At 31.6% G+C, this 17,826-nt stretch overlaps 1 protein-coding gene and 1 non-coding gene across 5 annotated transcripts in view; both read right to left on the bottom strand.

Moving 5' to 3' along the window:
* LOC126773241 (uncharacterized) overlaps positions 1 to 17,826 on the bottom strand; it is a 58,809-nt gene that overhangs the window by 6,371 nt on the left and 34,612 nt on the right. For all 4 annotated transcript variants that reach the window (XM_050494043.1, XM_050494033.1, XM_050494053.1 and 1 more), the window contains exons 3-4: positions 10,220 to 10,585; positions 1,137 to 1,261 (exon numbers count right to left, since the gene is read on the bottom strand). In XM_050494043.1, the coding sequence (XP_050350000.1) occupies positions 1,137 to 1,261; positions 10,220 to 10,563 (469 nt within the window). In that variant the 5' untranslated portion in view covers positions 10,564 to 10,585. The remainder of the gene's footprint in view (positions 1 to 1,136; positions 1,262 to 10,219; positions 10,586 to 17,826) is intronic.
* Positions 332 to 403, bottom strand: Trnad-guc (transfer RNA aspartic acid (anticodon GUC)). The gene has a single exon. It is a non-coding gene; the product is annotated as a tRNA-Asp (tRNA).

Raw genomic sequence — 17,826 nt, 5'->3', positions numbered from 1 at the left:
TCACTAATTTACTTAAGTTTATATAAATTAATTATATAATTAATAATTTGTAACAACAATCAAAAACGTCTTTGAAAGGTACACCATTTTTTTCTCAGTGCAAGTATTAAACTTATGTAAAAGCTTAACTATGTCATATTGCATGTTAAAATATCTAGGAGTTTTCGGAGCGTATCCCACTGGGTTCTATCTGCGGTTGCAATCATGTCTGCAATTTTTTTCTTTTTAATGTAAATTATCATTGCATTTTGTATAAAGTGTAAATTTCGTAGTGATTTAAAAAAATATATTCAATATTTATTTGTAAATAAAATGATTACTAAAAAGACATCTCCCCGGCGGGGAATCGAACCCCGGTCTCCCGCGTGACAGGCGGGGATACTTACCACTATACTACCGAGGACTTATTTACAATTTTGAAATTATGTTTCAGATTCGCCATAAGGGAAAAAGTTCTGTCAATGATGTCACTGTTGTTTCTCATAACACGTGTCACATGGTAAGTGACACGATCCATACGAGTATTGATTACGCTATCGGTTTTTTGGTAAAATATCTCATACTCTGTTCTCTATGTCCTTCTTTAGGTATATTTAGTAAATGGATTATATGTTCCTGACCGATTTCGGTCACTGACGGCAATTTTATAATGAAGACTAGCCAATAACAATGACTAGACGGATTGCACATGACATTTTATAGTGCACAAGTCTACTACGATTTTTTTCATAAAAAAACCAATACATTTTTATTGGGCCCATACTGGGCTCAATTGGAACCTGCTATAATAAATTTCAAGACAATCTGACCTATAGCTTCGATCTCGTGGTGAGTCAGTTAGTGTTTTTCGCTTATATACAAGTGCGACGACTATCTCTTCATTGAAGATTTAATATCATACATATATACCTATGTATCATGTTAAATAAAAGAAAAAAAACTATATTATGTATACATTTTAAGAATTGAAATCAGGTTTTAAGAAGCACATCTATACTCTAGAGAGAGAGATAAAATGTTATTGAATGTACAAACTCTAGGATAAAGATAATAACATAATTAAGATATAAAAATCAACTGTGACATCTCGTCACACGTATATCTTATAAAGTTACTTATATAATATTTGAACTTACTGGCTGCGAGAACGATGAGTGCAACTATAGCAACAACAACCAGTCCGAGCAACGTCCAGCAAAGAGGTCGCTTGCAGCCTCCCTTCTCGCCGCGTTTGTCAGCCGTCACGTAGAGTTTCTCGCCTCTGAAATAAACAAGTGATTAATTATTAAAACATGTTACAAATAGATCTTACAAGCATCAATTTTATGCCTTTGAAAGTGTAAGATGATAATTTAGAATTGTAGGATTGCTAAACATGAAAAATATTATGGGTGAGGGAGTTTTGGAGAACATTGTCGGAAAAGAGACATTTATATATTTTTTTCACTTAAAAATAATACATACTTCTCTGCATCTGAGGCTGTTTTAACTTTAGGAGTGTTATTGAGGAGTTGACGAACTTCAGTGCGAGTTTTAATCTTATCCATTTGGAAAATCAAAAACTTAATCGATTACACAATAGACAATTTATCATTAAAATAATATTGTACCAAAAAATTGATAGATCACGTTCACTCATATAAAATAACTATAATTACTAATCCTTTACACAATTTTCTGTCTACGTAAAGTATCGAATTTCAGGTGTTGTCATAGTCGCGTAAGCAGTCGCTGCATACGATAAATGCGTAAACTATATTGTAATTCAAAAGTATTAAGGTATAAAATGCATACGATCTATTTGCCAAACTGACGATGTATATTTGTAGAACATACGTGGTTGCTGAGTGTACTATTAAATACACCTAAGCAAATAAATACGTGCCACGAATGTTTGGAGGTTAAAAAGACACTTTGTAATAATATAATAAAAACGAGAACGAATCTGTTGGGGCATTTTATTTTGTACTAATAACCCGTTTTCAGCGATTAAATTATAACAACACCAGCTAAGGATATCGAAGGAATTGTTATTAGTATTTAGAAATTTATATTCTTAAATATAAATTTGGGCCAAAATTGCTTAATGTTTGTAATATAATATAAAACATATTTTAACAGAAAAAAAAAATAAAGAATGATGGAGATACACCGAACTAACGAATTTCGCTATTAATTTTATTAAACACACATTTATTTATCAAACACCTGCGTCTAACAGATAGTTGTTTTTTCTTAAAAATGTATTATAAATGTAAAAAAAAATCGTAGGTAAACGTGTTTTTTTTACTTATATGGACTGCTGTAGAAATTTTTTCTGAAAATTTAAATTGTGTAATAAATTAATATTATATTCATACTTTTTAAAGAAATTTAGAAAGAAATTTACGCAACTATTTTAATAACGGTCATTATTAGTTCAATCCTCTTTTGGTAATATTTATTGTATTTGTAACAATCATTTAAACGTATAAAAGTCAAGTTATAAGTTGTGTCGAGTTAGTTTCATTGATTCATAAAGATTACTGAAAAATGGTTGATTAATAATTGTCAGGCAAGGACATCAAGGTGTAGTATATTAAACCCTATGAGAACATTTGTGTTATTATAAGTCCAGCAACCAGGTATGGAGCGCGGAGGTCGTTGCCCTTTGCTTTGTTCCTGCGGTCCTTTCATACGGTAACTTACAAAGGCCCTGGAACACACCTCGGGTGTTTTGACGTGAGCCTCTATTTAGATCTTCGTAGGTGGCTGTTTGCTACTTGTATTCTAATTTGGAATAATAAGGACCAAGGAAACGAATCATTTGCATTTCCTATTTAATTAAATATTGAAATGTATATAGTTTAACCTATAAATGTTATTTATGGGGTGACTAGTTAAATAATGCTGTGTCCTCTTCTTTCGAATGTCAAATTATTAATGAGAAAAATCAATCAATTAACTAAACACTCACTCAACAATGTTTATTAGTAAAATCGAAAATAATTTATTACTCTTTAACAAAACTTATAATTCCTTAAATAAAATACTTATCAATTAATTATCACGTTAGTATGAAGATTTTAGTTATTTGAAATATTTTAATAATTATCTCAATATGAACGAATTTTGTACGTTTTTTTCCATTTCTGTTTTTGACTGAATCCTGCAAATATGTTTTAATTCTTAGTAATCCAATTTATATTATAATTTTTTCTATTGTCAGCCTGGCAGTGCCTTTTTAGTCGTTTCTTCCTGTCTTTTATATACTATCAATCAAAATTGTTGGTAATTAAGTACAGGATCTTCATACCGATGTAAATTACGTTGTTTTGTTATCCATTTTTAAATTAAGTCAATTTCCTCTGTTAGTTTCTATTTTTTAATAAAAGTAAAGTAGTTAATGTTTATAACACATCCTTCCTTACAATGGTACCTATTTTTTAATTGATTAATTGGTTGCCGAATGAACGTTTTGTAATTATCATTAATTAAGTTCTAATCAGTTTAAAATTTTGTATTTATGTTTTATAAATATCTAGGAGGCGTTCACGTTAAAATATATTTTTAATGAAATGGTATCAATTATTATTATAACATGACCATTGTTTTATCTGTATTTCTATCGAATTTAGAATCTTCTAGAAGCATTACAGATATATATTTTTATTTTCATATAAAATAGCTACCTATTTTATATAAATGGACGGACGAGCATATGGGCCACCTGATGGTAAGTGGTCACAAACGCGCATGACATGGGTATTGTAAGAAATGTTAACCATCGCTTAGATGGCCAATGCGCCACCAACCTTGGGAACTAAGATGTTATTTTCCTTGTGCCTGTAATTACACTAACTTACTCACCCTTCAAACCGGAACACAACAATACCCAGTACTGCTGTTTTTGCGGTAAAATATCTTATGAGTGGGTGGTACCTACTCTACCCAGATGAGCTTGCATAAAGCCTTACCACCAGTAAAATAAGCACTAAATTACTAGATGCTTAACTGTCAAACATTACAGTCAATCATGGCATAGCACAAATTGACTTAATTGTTGTCCGTGACTTAAATTACGATCACTTGAAATAAATGAAGTAAATCAAAAGTCTTTAAACAAGATAGAAGTGAAGTCAATAATGTCTGTATTTCAAATGAAAGTTCACATCATAATTATATTAAAATTGTAATGACAGAGATTTTTATAGAAAGAAGAAGATTATTATTAGAAGATTATTATAGATGGTATTATTGTAGTATTAGTTGGTTGGTAAAGTATTTCAACGTCAACTAATATATGTCAGTTATTTTTAAATCAATCAAATGCTTCAAACCCTATTGAAGATATATTAAGCAAGCGTATCTGACATTCTGAATGGGACCAAATACAAACGCGTTTTCACTTGCGTAATATCACAATGGATAGTCACACTAACCGCTATGGTATTATTACCCATGAGTTACGGTGTTTGTTAGTTTGTATCTTAAATCAAATGATGGGCCATCCTGTTCACGAGGTTGTCTTATCGTTAAATGTTATTAAGTTTAACATGGAGAAACTGAATTTGGCAAAATGACAAAGTTCGTTTACTTTAGAGATGAGTGAATTAAGAGCACTTGTATGAATATAGTCTGTAAAATGTTTATACCGTTGTGCGAGTTGCTTTTATTTTTCATAGATTTTTATCGTTAATCGTCTTTCATATAACCTTTTTTATATTTAATTATTATTTTCAGGACTTTAAAAAGTATTTATACAAATCAAAATTAAAAATACAAGACATGAAGTGCGTGCGAAGTGGCATTCTAAAAGTAATTTAAAGCGTAATTCCGAACCTCTGGGCGAAAAGTGTGTTATCAGTAGAGGCAATAAGACGGTGTATGATAATTATGCTTTAAAATATAGTAGTTGATAATTTGTGCTTTTATTTAGCTTGTATTTATAAAAAGAGCGGATGCAATTTTGTTACGTGTGACGAATGTAAATTACGTTATATATAGAAACGTTTTACTTAAATGACCTTGAAGTAGAGCTCTCATTGTTCTACAGAAGTTAATTTTTTATATGGCTTCGACTTTTCAACATAATTTCCAGAAGTGGACGAGTAATCCATAAGTGTAAAAACTTATCTATTAACTGAAGGAGGTTAGAATGTTCCGTAAAGAATTCAACGCGTCGGCCCGCATTGTGGTCTAGTCTTATTGTTTTGAATTTCTTTCAGTCGTCGGTACCTTTGTTTTCTTTCTGACCATTGCTATGAATATGCAACCGCTTTCTCGAACTTACAGTTTAGGCGACGTTCATACAACATTTATCTTTTTTGATAGCTGTGACAAATGTTTCATATAATGCCATTTTCAGGTCAGAATAAGTAATAATTTTTGTTTGACTAATTAGTCCGAGAAATATGACTTTCCGGACACGGTGCCTTTAGTTTAATTTTATCGTATTAGTTTAAAAAGCTATAAAACGGTCATTACGTACTCGTTATAGTTGTATGTTCAGCCTCCGGCTACTTGATGTGTCATTCGCCTTAGTTGTTTTTACAGCTAGTTTTGTTAATCTGTTGTCTGTTTAAAAACTTTCAGACGTATTTTAAAACAATAGCAAGTGAAACATGTTCAAAGAGAAGAAAGAAAAACCGTTTTCAAATCCGGCGTTCTATTTTCAAACGCACAAAAATATATAATTACATAAATATTCTTAAATGTTAAAAATTATAAATTATGAATTTAAGAAACTCGAAATATTCTACTATTTATTCGACCACTTAAAAACGCTTGACAGTGCGTTGGAAATAAATAATCTCAATTTTGTTTACTGTGTGTTATGGTTCTAACAGAATTATCGGTGTTGTGCAGTTTGCTCTTCGTATATAATATTATTTCGAATAACATTATGATTTATGTAAAATAAATATAGCGACTTTTAGTTGAAAATTTCGTTGTTATTTGTTCACGGCGACTCCATTCGTGTCAAATTTACTTGTACATCGAGTAGTTTGTATGCGTGTATACGTCCCAGGCTATTTCGAACTCAAATTTCAATACGATCGGCTTGGTCATGATGAAGTAACAAACCGACATACATAAAATTAGTTTCGCATTTATAATATTAGTTTGAAGTATGTTTATTGCGAATCAAAAGGTAAACATAAATTTTAAAATAAAATACGTCCATTAGACAATATAACGCGTATAAAGTAGTTATAAATATATAATAGATAAAATAACAACGCGACGTCAGTTCATTGGTCGTGTCTTATGATGATGTGTTACGTAATTTGATATTTCCTAGAAAACGATATTGCATTTAACCTTAAAGCACTACATTTCCGATACTTATTGAAATTTATCTTCGAGATATGTTTTTAATATTTATTATAGGAAGGCAGGCTGGCAAATGCGCCACGTGAGATGGTGAGTGGACATTGTCGCTGTAAGAAATCTTAACCACCCCTTACATGATGTATGCGCTATCAACCTTCCTACGATGTTAGTTAGGGTGAGAATTATTTGAGAAAAAAAAACCACCCGCCCACTAACTTAAAATGACCCGGGATTTAAGTACCTCCAGGAGTAATATACGTAGTGACTTTAACTCACTTTCCTTCTAAATGCGTTCCACAAATCGCTTTTAACTTAAGTTCAATTAGTCTTAAGTGACAAATGTTTCCTGTAAAAGTATTTTAACTTAATTAGTCTTTATCTACTAATAACAAGTTAAAAATTGGATAAGCTTTTAGAGAAATCTAAAACGTACATACAATTTTTTTACGCCCATAATTAATAATATAGCTACTTGCGATAACAAGTTTTCTTTTTACATTCTAATTAATAAAATGTATGTGTATAATGCAAATGTTTGCGTTTGTATTGTTTCTTACGATGTGTTTGTTTATATATTCGAAATTATGAAAACACATACATTTTTATTTAAAAATATTTTATAATCTGAATCTTTTATATTATAATACTGGAAAGTTTTACGATTAAATATTTAATCTCAAAAGCTACCGGGTCGATTTTGAACAAAGCGTTACGTAGATTGTTTCCTTCACGCTTTGATTCTAAGGGGAGAAGCAGTGACCATAAATGCGAATCACTTGAATACTGTATGAAACATATCCATAAGTATGATCCACAAATGGGGTCGAAATCAAGGTACATTTACATAATCGCACGAATAATCCAAATTTAGCGAAGGTCTAGCCGGGGCAAAGCTAGTTACTAGTAATTACATATAGCGAGTTCTAGAACCGTCTGATTTGTTTACAGCTGAGCTTGTAGTATCGCCTGACAAACTTAATAAATTGTTACATTTTAACGCAACGCATTGCAATGTTATAACGTAACGAACATAAAACGCGTTGGACTGAGCTGTAAGTGAAATATTAAGTTCGAATTTCGAACGCTCTATAGGTACATCAAGAATTGGCAAAATTTACAAAAGCTTGAAAGCGCGCTTATTTAAAATTCATACCAGGCTTCGATAGTTTGTGGATTCCTTGACGCAATTCGCGGGTGACAACCGACTACTCAGATTTATTTAACCGGCCAAGGTCAGCTCGCACGTTAAATAACATTTGTATGTCTTTTAATATAATCGTTATTAGAACAAGGACGTGTGATGAGGTTGGTGTGTCGCTTGCGGTTTGTTAGGTGACTGTATCGTTTTGAATACGTAATAATGTAATTAATAAGCTCGAAACTGGTTTTAGATATAAATTTAGATAACTCAATTTACGCTATTTTTAAAATCACACTATGAAGTGTTAATCTGACTTTACTTTTATAATCATTGATAATCTTAAAAATATTTAACCAATTTTGAAAGTCATACATTTTAAAGGAAGCTAACTTAATACTTACATAATATAATTATATATTTCGTAACAAAACATTTAATAGCTTAAATAAATGCATTTGCACTCGACAATAATTATTATATTATATAAAGTAGGTTGCTATTTTAATTTAAGGCTAGGTATAATGATTTGAAATATATAAATGTTATATAACTGTTTATATAATTTAATATTTTTTAAGAGATCTTTGGGAGATAATAAAGTAAATAAATTTATGAATTGTTAATATTTATTGTATATATCAATACAATTCGATTATGTTTTATAAATACAATATCACAGTCGGTTGAGCAGTTGCGTAACGACGTCTATACCACATTCTCGCGAGAAACCAGATTTACAAAAGTGACGCGAATTTCAATTTGCCTATAAGAATTTATTGACGTTATTTCAAATTTACAATGTTAAATACCATTAGGGTTTATATTTTTTAAGCAATTTGTGGGATAGTAATGAGTTTTGTCACATAGAAAATTTTATATTCTAATCTTAATTTGTAGTATACTTTCGTATAATGGAATATTACGAGTCTGTTTTTAATTGTCTATGCCATAATTATAGAACAAAAGAGTCATAGATTTTTATAAAATTATTTTTAGACGATTTTAAGAAAGTTAAGCTTCGACATTCTGCTTATTTTTTTCCTCATTTTTTGTATTTATAACAAGAAATTTTCGCCTGTTTTAACTTAACTTTTTAATAATTTTTATAATAATCTAAAAAAATATTCTGAACAGAAATTAAATCAGATTATAATATATTTAGGGATTCTATTTTTTTTAAAAAGTTTTGCTTTCGAGTTTAATTTAAAAAAAGGTGAAGTTTAAAATAATTGCTTCATTAGTTTTCTCGGTACCACTTATTTATAGAAGATGCACGACATGTTACCGACTGATTTAGATGCGTCCGGTTTATTACGATGGGAACCATGGCATTTTCGAAACAAGTCCACCATTCCTTGATGACATTATTATAATAAAAAAAATATTATTATTTATTTTCATGTAGTACATAATTTACATTTTATAAAGCACCTTCACGACATAAATACTTGACATATGATTCAAATAAGCAACCGGTGTCGTTAAGGTATTGTTGTCGTAAATTACACGCATATTTTTGTTTTTTTTTTTTCTATACATACAGACCGAAAAACTAACGGTCATTAATAATTAATGCTGTAGATAAATAATATTCTATATATAAATAATTACACTCACTGGGATGATGACTAAGACTTTCTATTATATTTATACCGCTTAGAACGGTATCAATAATGAATAAATAGATCCGATTGATCAAATGCTAGCTTCTATACTCCCATCGGTAACATAACTTTTTAAATAACGGGTCTCTTTCGAATGTAACTTTCAACGCAGTCTGCGTGTAGCATTTTTACAATTTATACTGAACAAATCATTTTGATATTATACTACTAATTTTCGAAGTGATATTTTACTTTATGTGAATATATGAAATATGAAAAAATATAATATGAAAAGCAAAAGCAAAAAATTGTATTTATATACATATATACAGTAACAGTACAGTAACAGCCTGTAAATGTCCCACTGCTGGGCTAAGGCATCCTCTCCCTTTTTGAGGAGAAGGTTTGGAGCTTATTCCATAACCACACTGCTCCAGTGCGGGTTGGTGGAATACACATGTGGCATAATTTCGATGAAATTAGACACACGCAGGTTTCTTCACGATGTTTTCCTTCACCGAAAAGCACGAGATGAATTATAAACAGAAATTACCGTAACCGTAACAGCCTCTGAATGTCCCACTGCTGGGCTAAAGGTCTCCTCTCCTCTTTTTGAGGAGAAGGTTTGGAGCTTATTCCACCACGCTGCTCCAATGCGGGTTGGTAGAATTCACATGTGGCAGAACTTCAGTGAAATTAGACACATGCAGGTTTCATGCATTGTTGTGATTGCAATTTCTGTTGAAATTAAGCACATGTAAATTCAGAGGTGCTTACCCGGGTTTGAACCTACGTTCATCGGTTAAGATTCACGCGTTCTTACCACTGGGCCATCTCGACTTATATACATATATATCGTTTCCAAATTTAAAAGTTTTTAATGAATTAAAGAATTGTCCGTTTTTTAAGGAATTACCAATACTTATTGACACCTCCAATTATGCGTAAAACTTGCGTTAGGAGTGCCAATTATCCTAAGGGTTTCGAATCGAGCCCGTGACTTTTACATCGCGAGGCCAATAAACCGATTTAAACCGATTAACGATTAAAATATCGCGTTTAAATCAATCAAGTACTTTTGTGACTTTAAAGTCCACTACATTGAATCTATAAGTCTTCTCTAAAGAATTAAAGTGAAGGAAACTCAAAAGCCACAAACCTCATATATTTCCTGTGTTCGTTGACTGGCACGAAGTACTCGTCGTACGGATTTGTAGAATTCATATCGACCTCCACATCCTTCTTTTTCGATCCATTCTTAGGCGTTAGATTTATCAGTTCTAAGTTAACTGCTTCGAGTGTTTTCGCGTCACCATTGGGTTCTTTACTATGTCCATTTTGGTGTGGTCCATTAGAGGTGAATGAATCGTTGTGATTCGGATCCGATTCATCGTGTTGGTAAGCTCGGTTGTCGAATGCAGCTGGGGATGACGGCGGGGAAGGGGGGCGGTGCTGCGGCCGCATTTGGTCCCTCGGGGACGCCGATCTACTGTGGCTATCCATTACTTTTGGAGCGGACTGACATCTGAAAAGAGAAACGGCAATTAAAATTAAGTTGACCAGCAAATATATGTCATTGGTTTAACATTTCGTTTTCTTAAGTTTTGTATCAATTGTAATGCCAAGCAATACTTTAAATTAAAATAAGTTAATTAGAATGGCATTAAGTAAAGGCAACGAACCTTTAGTGCCGTTCAATTTGATTTGTGAATATATATTATTTATAAGACTAGTAAATGGCAGCCAAGTGGAAAATGCTAATCGATTTAGAAATAAAATTACAACTACAAATTTATAATTTCAAGCAGGAAACAATACTGATGGTTTTGAAGTATTATTGTAATAATATTGGAGCGTTGGTTGCGACTTATTGCAAATGGCGTAGCACGAAATGCATTGGTCACGTCTCGAGCTATTTCAGTTTTTGGACTCAACCAATATCTCTCTTACAAAAGTTTTGTGCTTGTTTTGTTTCTATTTAAATATCTTTATTCTTAAACCGAAACGGTACGTCACTGATTACATACTACATACATTATAACTAAGCAGACTTTAATTTATCCAACAGACTGCCTTTTCTATAAACGTTGTTTAGCTGGGGTTTACCTAAGCACTGTTTTCTCTCTTTCTGTCTTCATGATTTGACATTCGAAAGAAGAAGACACAGCATTGTTTAACGAATCCCCCCCCCCCCCTAAACAACGTTTATAGGCAGCGCCGCAACGAAGCCTTTTTGTTTTTAACTAATACCTGTATTTATTATCAGTTGGATACGAAAATTATCTTAATATTAAGCGCATTTTGCGTAAGACTAAGTATTGTTACAGTAATCGCTAAAATCTGATGCAGTTAAATATTTTAACCTACTTTATAATTAAGCAAAAAAATCATAGAAACTCGTTTATATTTTGTGAAATATAAAATAAGTTTGAACGCAGAAATATTGAGTAATATAAAGTTGAGTAATAATTAATGAACGGTTTAATGAAGTCCATCGCTTTTTCGTGTCTTTAAACTTAAAAATAATGTTTTTTTCGAAGTAGAATTTGTAGTTCTTGAACATGATTTTGGGGAAACAAGACAATAAATGTTACCATTAAGTTAAGCAAGTAAATCTGCGGTACATGTAAACGCATTAAAGATTCGGCGATAGTCGGTTAACTTATCTCTAACATGAACGTCCGTTGACCTCAACATACCTACTACATGTTACACATTGGGCTCTTTAGAGAATATAATTATATATTTCATCCAATGATGAGACTAAAGTCCGAAAATTTTAATTTTTAGCTGTATATTTTTATTATATTTATTGCTATTTTCTTTGGCCATATTGGACTTTGATTTATTATGAATATTAAAATAATTCCATTAATTAATCAAATTGTAATATTATGATTATGAAACCTAATGATATTTATGAATATATACGTGCGGTTTTTTTAATTCGGTATAATCTGCTAAAAAAGCGTGTAATGTGTTGCTGTCCTTAGTCTCAATACAAAGCCAGCGAGGCTAACCACCTTTTACTTGATATGAAGTTATGGTCTGGATTACCTGTTATTTTTTTAAAAACTCCTGTCATTCTTACTTTAGATTTACTTATACTTGTGTAAGGAATAAAAAATAAATATTTAAGAAATAATTTATAAAAAAAAGAACTATGCGGTAAGTCTCTAAGATTAATATGCACAGAAGAATTTCAAGAGAATTACATTCAGTTTAAAAATTAATGGCATTTTTTTTTTGTAAGTGATTCGTGTTACGTTAATGAAAACAGTCAATAATTGTCGTTTCAAATTTTTTTATTCGTAACAGTGTCAAGGATGTATTTATGAAGTTCGATTAATTAATTATCTGTATCATTATACCATTTATATTTTATCAGTTAACAAGCTTTTCAATGTGAAATAATATGAGCTTTAAAATAAAAAAAATACAAAGTAATATTATCTGTATCTGTAAAAACAAAATATATATCTTGAAAATAAAATTTGAGTATAGTATTTTGTGTGTGTATATTTCTTTATACTCTTATTATTTATATATAATATTGATAGAAAACTGGAATATTATTATATGTCACATATCGTTTATGGATTTGATTAATTAATCATATAGGCGCAATATATAATTTTCGACACGCAAGCAGTGTTAAAAAATACCGTCAATAGAAATAGTATGTCACACTCATGACCGGAAGTGGGAATAATAAAATGTTTTTAATTTTGTAATATTTTTTTACAAGCAATATTTTTTATTTACTTGACTTTCTATGTGACTATGTGACATTTGTTTTTTTTTGTCATCATCACACACGTGTTCATCACACACTCACTGGTGGTAGGTCTTTGTGCAAGCTCGTCTGAGTAGGTACCACCCACTCATCAGATATTCTACCACAAAACAGCAGTACTTGATATTGTTTTGTTCCGGTTTGAAGGGTGAGTGAGCCAGTGTAATTACAGGCACAAGGGACAAAATCTTAGTTCCCAAGGTTGGTGGCGCATTGGCTATGTAAGCGATGGTTGACATTTCTTACAATGCCAATGTTTAAGGGCGGCGGACCACTTACCATCCATGGCCCATATGCTTGTCCGCCTTCCTATTCAATAAAAAAAATAAAAAAACGCGGTGAGATGAATGTATGTAAAAGTATATTATTTAATCTAACTTGTAAAGCGAATGTGGTAAAATTATTTTTATATTTCTATTAGCGGGAACTGATAGAAAGTCAGTTGAGAGGTGGATGTGGGATTCTTGACCGAGACCGAGTACCATAAACCAGTAATATACTTTTCGTCATTATGGGACGTAAAGCTTGCGTCTATAACACGAAATATAGATAAAAGTTTTTTTCGTTTTATCTTACATGATGTAATTACTAGCTCCCATTTACATTTTCCGGTTACATATAATTATAACCAACCTGATGAAAGAAACTATCTTCACGAAAAGCAACTACATCAATCTAATACTTCGAGAGATAAATAAACATCAGAAAATCCACTTCCGTATTCCAAACTTTAGTTGAACTTTGTTTAGTTTACTTATAATATATCTTTAAATACACTTTAATTAAACCAAGTGGTAATCCTGTCATTTCTATAATAGGCTGGTGTTGAGAAATTTTCGAGATATTAGTTATGCGAAACATTATTACTCCGACAGAGAGAAGATATTTTATAAACATTGAAAAATTGTGTGGGTGTTTTGAGAGCGATCAATACAGGCGTCACATCGAGAATGACTTGCAATGTGTATTTTTTATTTTAATTCAATTTCTCCACAGACATGTGCGTCTATGCCTTGGGTTATATTTGGACTTTGGCTTAATTTGTCGGTTTTAAAAGTGCGAAAAGTAATTAGCTTATATCGTATTCAAACACATCGGCGATATTATTCATATTTATGTTAGTATTTAATGAGATTTTAGATTAAATATTATATTTACATATTTTTACAATATATTGAGTCGATATGGATTCTAAGCATACATATGTTTTAGCTCCCTTAGCTTAAAGAAAGCGCCTTTGCTATTTTTAGGTCTTCAATGGCGAAATAATATTTTTAAAGTAGTCTGTTTGTTTTAATTGTTCATGTTTTTAAATATATAAACGAATTTAAAAAGAAAATCAGTCCTCAAATTAGCCACCCTAGGACTGAATCAACTAAGTATGCTGGTAAATCTTTCTCCGTTAAACTCTGTACCCTCTGGTTATAATAAATCGTAACGTTAATTGCCAACGGTAAAATTGTAGCTAAACTAATCATTAACAATCGGCGTTCTATTTTATCAAAAGATAAATAATAATTGATTTATACAAACCAGGGCAACACAACTGTCGTTGTCCTTCAGAGAGGCAGGTGATGTGAAGTTCTTATTGGAGGCGATTGAAGCCCATTAATTCGTTTCCGGCATGATACGCTTCTCAATGGAGCGGTCGTTTATTTGTTTTATGATAAAGGCCCGCAATGATTAAAGTAACACGAAATTACCTATCAAATATTTGTACATATGCGATTATTTTGATTCTTAAAGATAAGATCAAAAGCTATGCAATGTACGCTTGAGTTTCATTCACTTACTTCCTTTAAAGAGTACTTAATTAAAAAAAAACACAATACAATATGAAATTTAAAGCTTTTTAAGCATTTCTGAAGTTTAGATAGGTAGAATAAATATTATGTTTTGCCAATTCTACCTTACCTCGGTGTGCTAGGTTTCCGCGCATTCGACGGATCTACCATAGACCTAGCATAGTAGTATCGCGCATGCGCTGACCTTGGAGTCCGAGGCGTCTTCCTATACCTTTCGCTCCTTACTAAATTCCCGCCACCTGGCATTTTGTTCACTCACATTCTACCGTTTAGATAAGGACGCCCGATTTGACATTTTTTAAATGTTTTAAAGTGAAGCAATGGTTTCTGTCGGAGTATCGACCGCGCACAGCGCAGTCGAACGACGAAGACAATAATCACGTAAACAATAATTGTTATTGTTTTATACAGGGCATACATTTCAATACACTTATGTTTTTATATTTAGGATTTCTAACAATAATAATCCTTGTTATTTCAAAAAAAGTAATCAATAAAATAATTATACTTTTCTAACTTGGAATCTAATATAAATTAATATTATTAAAACTAATTAAATATGCAGCTATTATTGCATTATGTTGAAAAAATCAATTACCTAATTGCATATTATTATATTCGTTTATCATTGAGACGTTTTTTTATGAACAGACTGTATAAAATATTTTCAACAAGAATGACTTCATGCTAAAAGTATACTATACAAGCAGAATTGTCACCACGTAGCATTCAAAGAAATAGATTGTTCTAAAAATACTAAATAACATAAAACAAATAATAATAAAACCGATGCTGTAGCTACAGCGTGTTGATAATATACTGTAGGGAAGGAATGTTAGACATCTAGTCGTGAAAGGCTTGCCGTACTGGTCGCATACTAGACTAACTGCATTTTACGCTAGCGTTAGACTTAAGTTTTTGCTGTGAGCTGGTGCAAGCCCTTTGTAAATAGACCTTACAGTTAAAATACACGTTTTATGGTTGGACTTTTTATATAAAAAGGATATCTTAAGGATTGACGTTTTAATAAAAATGTTTAAGACATTTACAAATGATTGTGCCGTTTTCCAGGTCCAAAAGCTATTTTTATGAAAAATTTCATTATAATTGGTGCAGTCGTGATAAGGAATCAGGGACGGTTTCTTGCGCATTATGATGCTAATCTGAATTCTGATGACATAATTTAATGAAAAATAAAACAATATTATTTTGGTTAATATTCAATTAAAAGAACTACTTTGACATTATTACCATTTATATTCTTTTCTTGTTTTTCTGTAGCATTGATATATATATATATATATATGCATGTATATCTTGAATCTATCTCCTCTTAATATATTTTTAATTTAAACTTCACTAACTAACTTTATATTTATGAATATCTGTATGTGATCATTATTACATACTTACAAACGGTTTTTAATGTAGTAAATCTGTTGCTACATTAGTGTGGGGATAGATTACGAATTCTTAACGCTCATTTGCAAAGATGTGTTCACGCCCGCGTCTAATCTGCACATGTTTGTGAAAGTAAGCTTCAGGCCACATGAGTCACGACAGCGACTTGACTTGCAAATTCAAGAGAATAATTGTTATCAGAGCCGAGGTGGTTCAGTGGTTTTAGCGTGGATAAAGCACAACTTTTCATGTTTCATCAATGTTCATAAATTCATCTTGTTTCTGGTATTCTGGTAAAATTTTGCTACATATATTTTCATGCTGCACTCGAGTAGTGTATTGGAATAAGCTCCAGAGTAGATTTATAAAAGGAGAAAAGACCATTTTATATAATAAGGAGGCAAACGAGCAGACGGTCTACCAGATATTGGTCACCGTCGCTCATGCACATCCGCAAGATACAGATTGTTGAAGTATTGTCTACTTTGAAGGAACCTGTTGATGCTTGAAAGGTCCCATGTATATAGCGTTTCGGGAAAACTTCAGAAGGAAAATCATTACACAACCCGCACGTGTGCGGAAAGAATGACTGTTACGCATGTACATAAGCGGGATACCATGCATTCATGTGGTGAAAATTCACTCAAACGGCGAAGGGTGCGATGGCGGAAATGTGACGGTGACAACGTGTCAAACAATTCCTCGGAACATCATCTTCACTGTAGACGGCAGAAAACACACAAAAAGCTAGTGTCTTTCAGGAGTCTTAAGCGATCTAAGCGATCTAGTATTGGGTCGCCGATAATTCGAATTTCCCAATGTTGAAGACTTTTGACCAGTGTATTCAATTCAGCTTAGTGGAGCTTAGTGGAGTGTGATTGCAAATCTGTTTAACAATTAGTTAAACAGATTTGCAATCACACTCGTGTTCAGGTTGAAACTGTTGATTCTGAGAGTACTGAAACTAAATAATTGGTTCCGGTTTGTTTTATTTTCTTACTTAAGGCTTAGGATATATTTTAATAGGGCTTTAATCCGATAATTAACCTTGTGTTTATATCTACTTAGTAAAATTTTTGGTCTAACAATCAGGCCATGTCAAGTTAAGGTCAAAGTTGTTTTTTTATCTTTGCTCTTCCATTGGAATGGATTACAGAATTTATCGAAAGTCATTAAATTATTAATATTATTCAATGATATATTTCAACAATGATCTCCCCAAGGTATAGAAAGTTTGGCCTTCCAAGGCAGGCAAAGATTTCATTAAAATTTAATTGTTTTAACGCGGATATTACACCGGCACGTTATCCGTCTTAAGAATTGTTATGTAAGCTTAAGAAACAAATGCAATCGAAATTTGTTATCGACACGTCAAAATGAAGGAAAATTATAATAGATTTTAATTACACAAAATCGATATTGGAGTCGTAGTTTCTTAAACATTAGGTGAATAAAGATATTTCTGTTTTAATTTGAATGATGATTTCAAATTGTATTAATTTTTGTTATTCAGTGATCTTCCCTATTTAGAAGTTAAACACAATGACATTTAAAAGAAGAACATAAAATTTACACTTGTCACATTAAAAGTCTAAACTTAAAGCGGGTAAAACTACGAAGCGAATCTACTATACTTAAGCCTTCTTCGATATGCACTGCATTTTCTGGTTTATATTAGTTTTATATATATTTTCAGTAGTTTTTTTTCAGTCAGGCAATACAAAAAAAATATATCTTTGGTTACTTGAATTGATTGCATATTTG

The sequence above is a fragment of the Nymphalis io genome, chromosome 2 (genome assembly GCF_905147045.1).
Source record: "Nymphalis io chromosome 2, ilAglIoxx1.1, whole genome shotgun sequence".
Lineage (NCBI taxonomy): Eukaryota > Metazoa > Arthropoda > Insecta > Lepidoptera > Nymphalidae > Nymphalis > Nymphalis io.
This window is presented reverse-complemented; position numbering and strand designations above follow the sequence as displayed.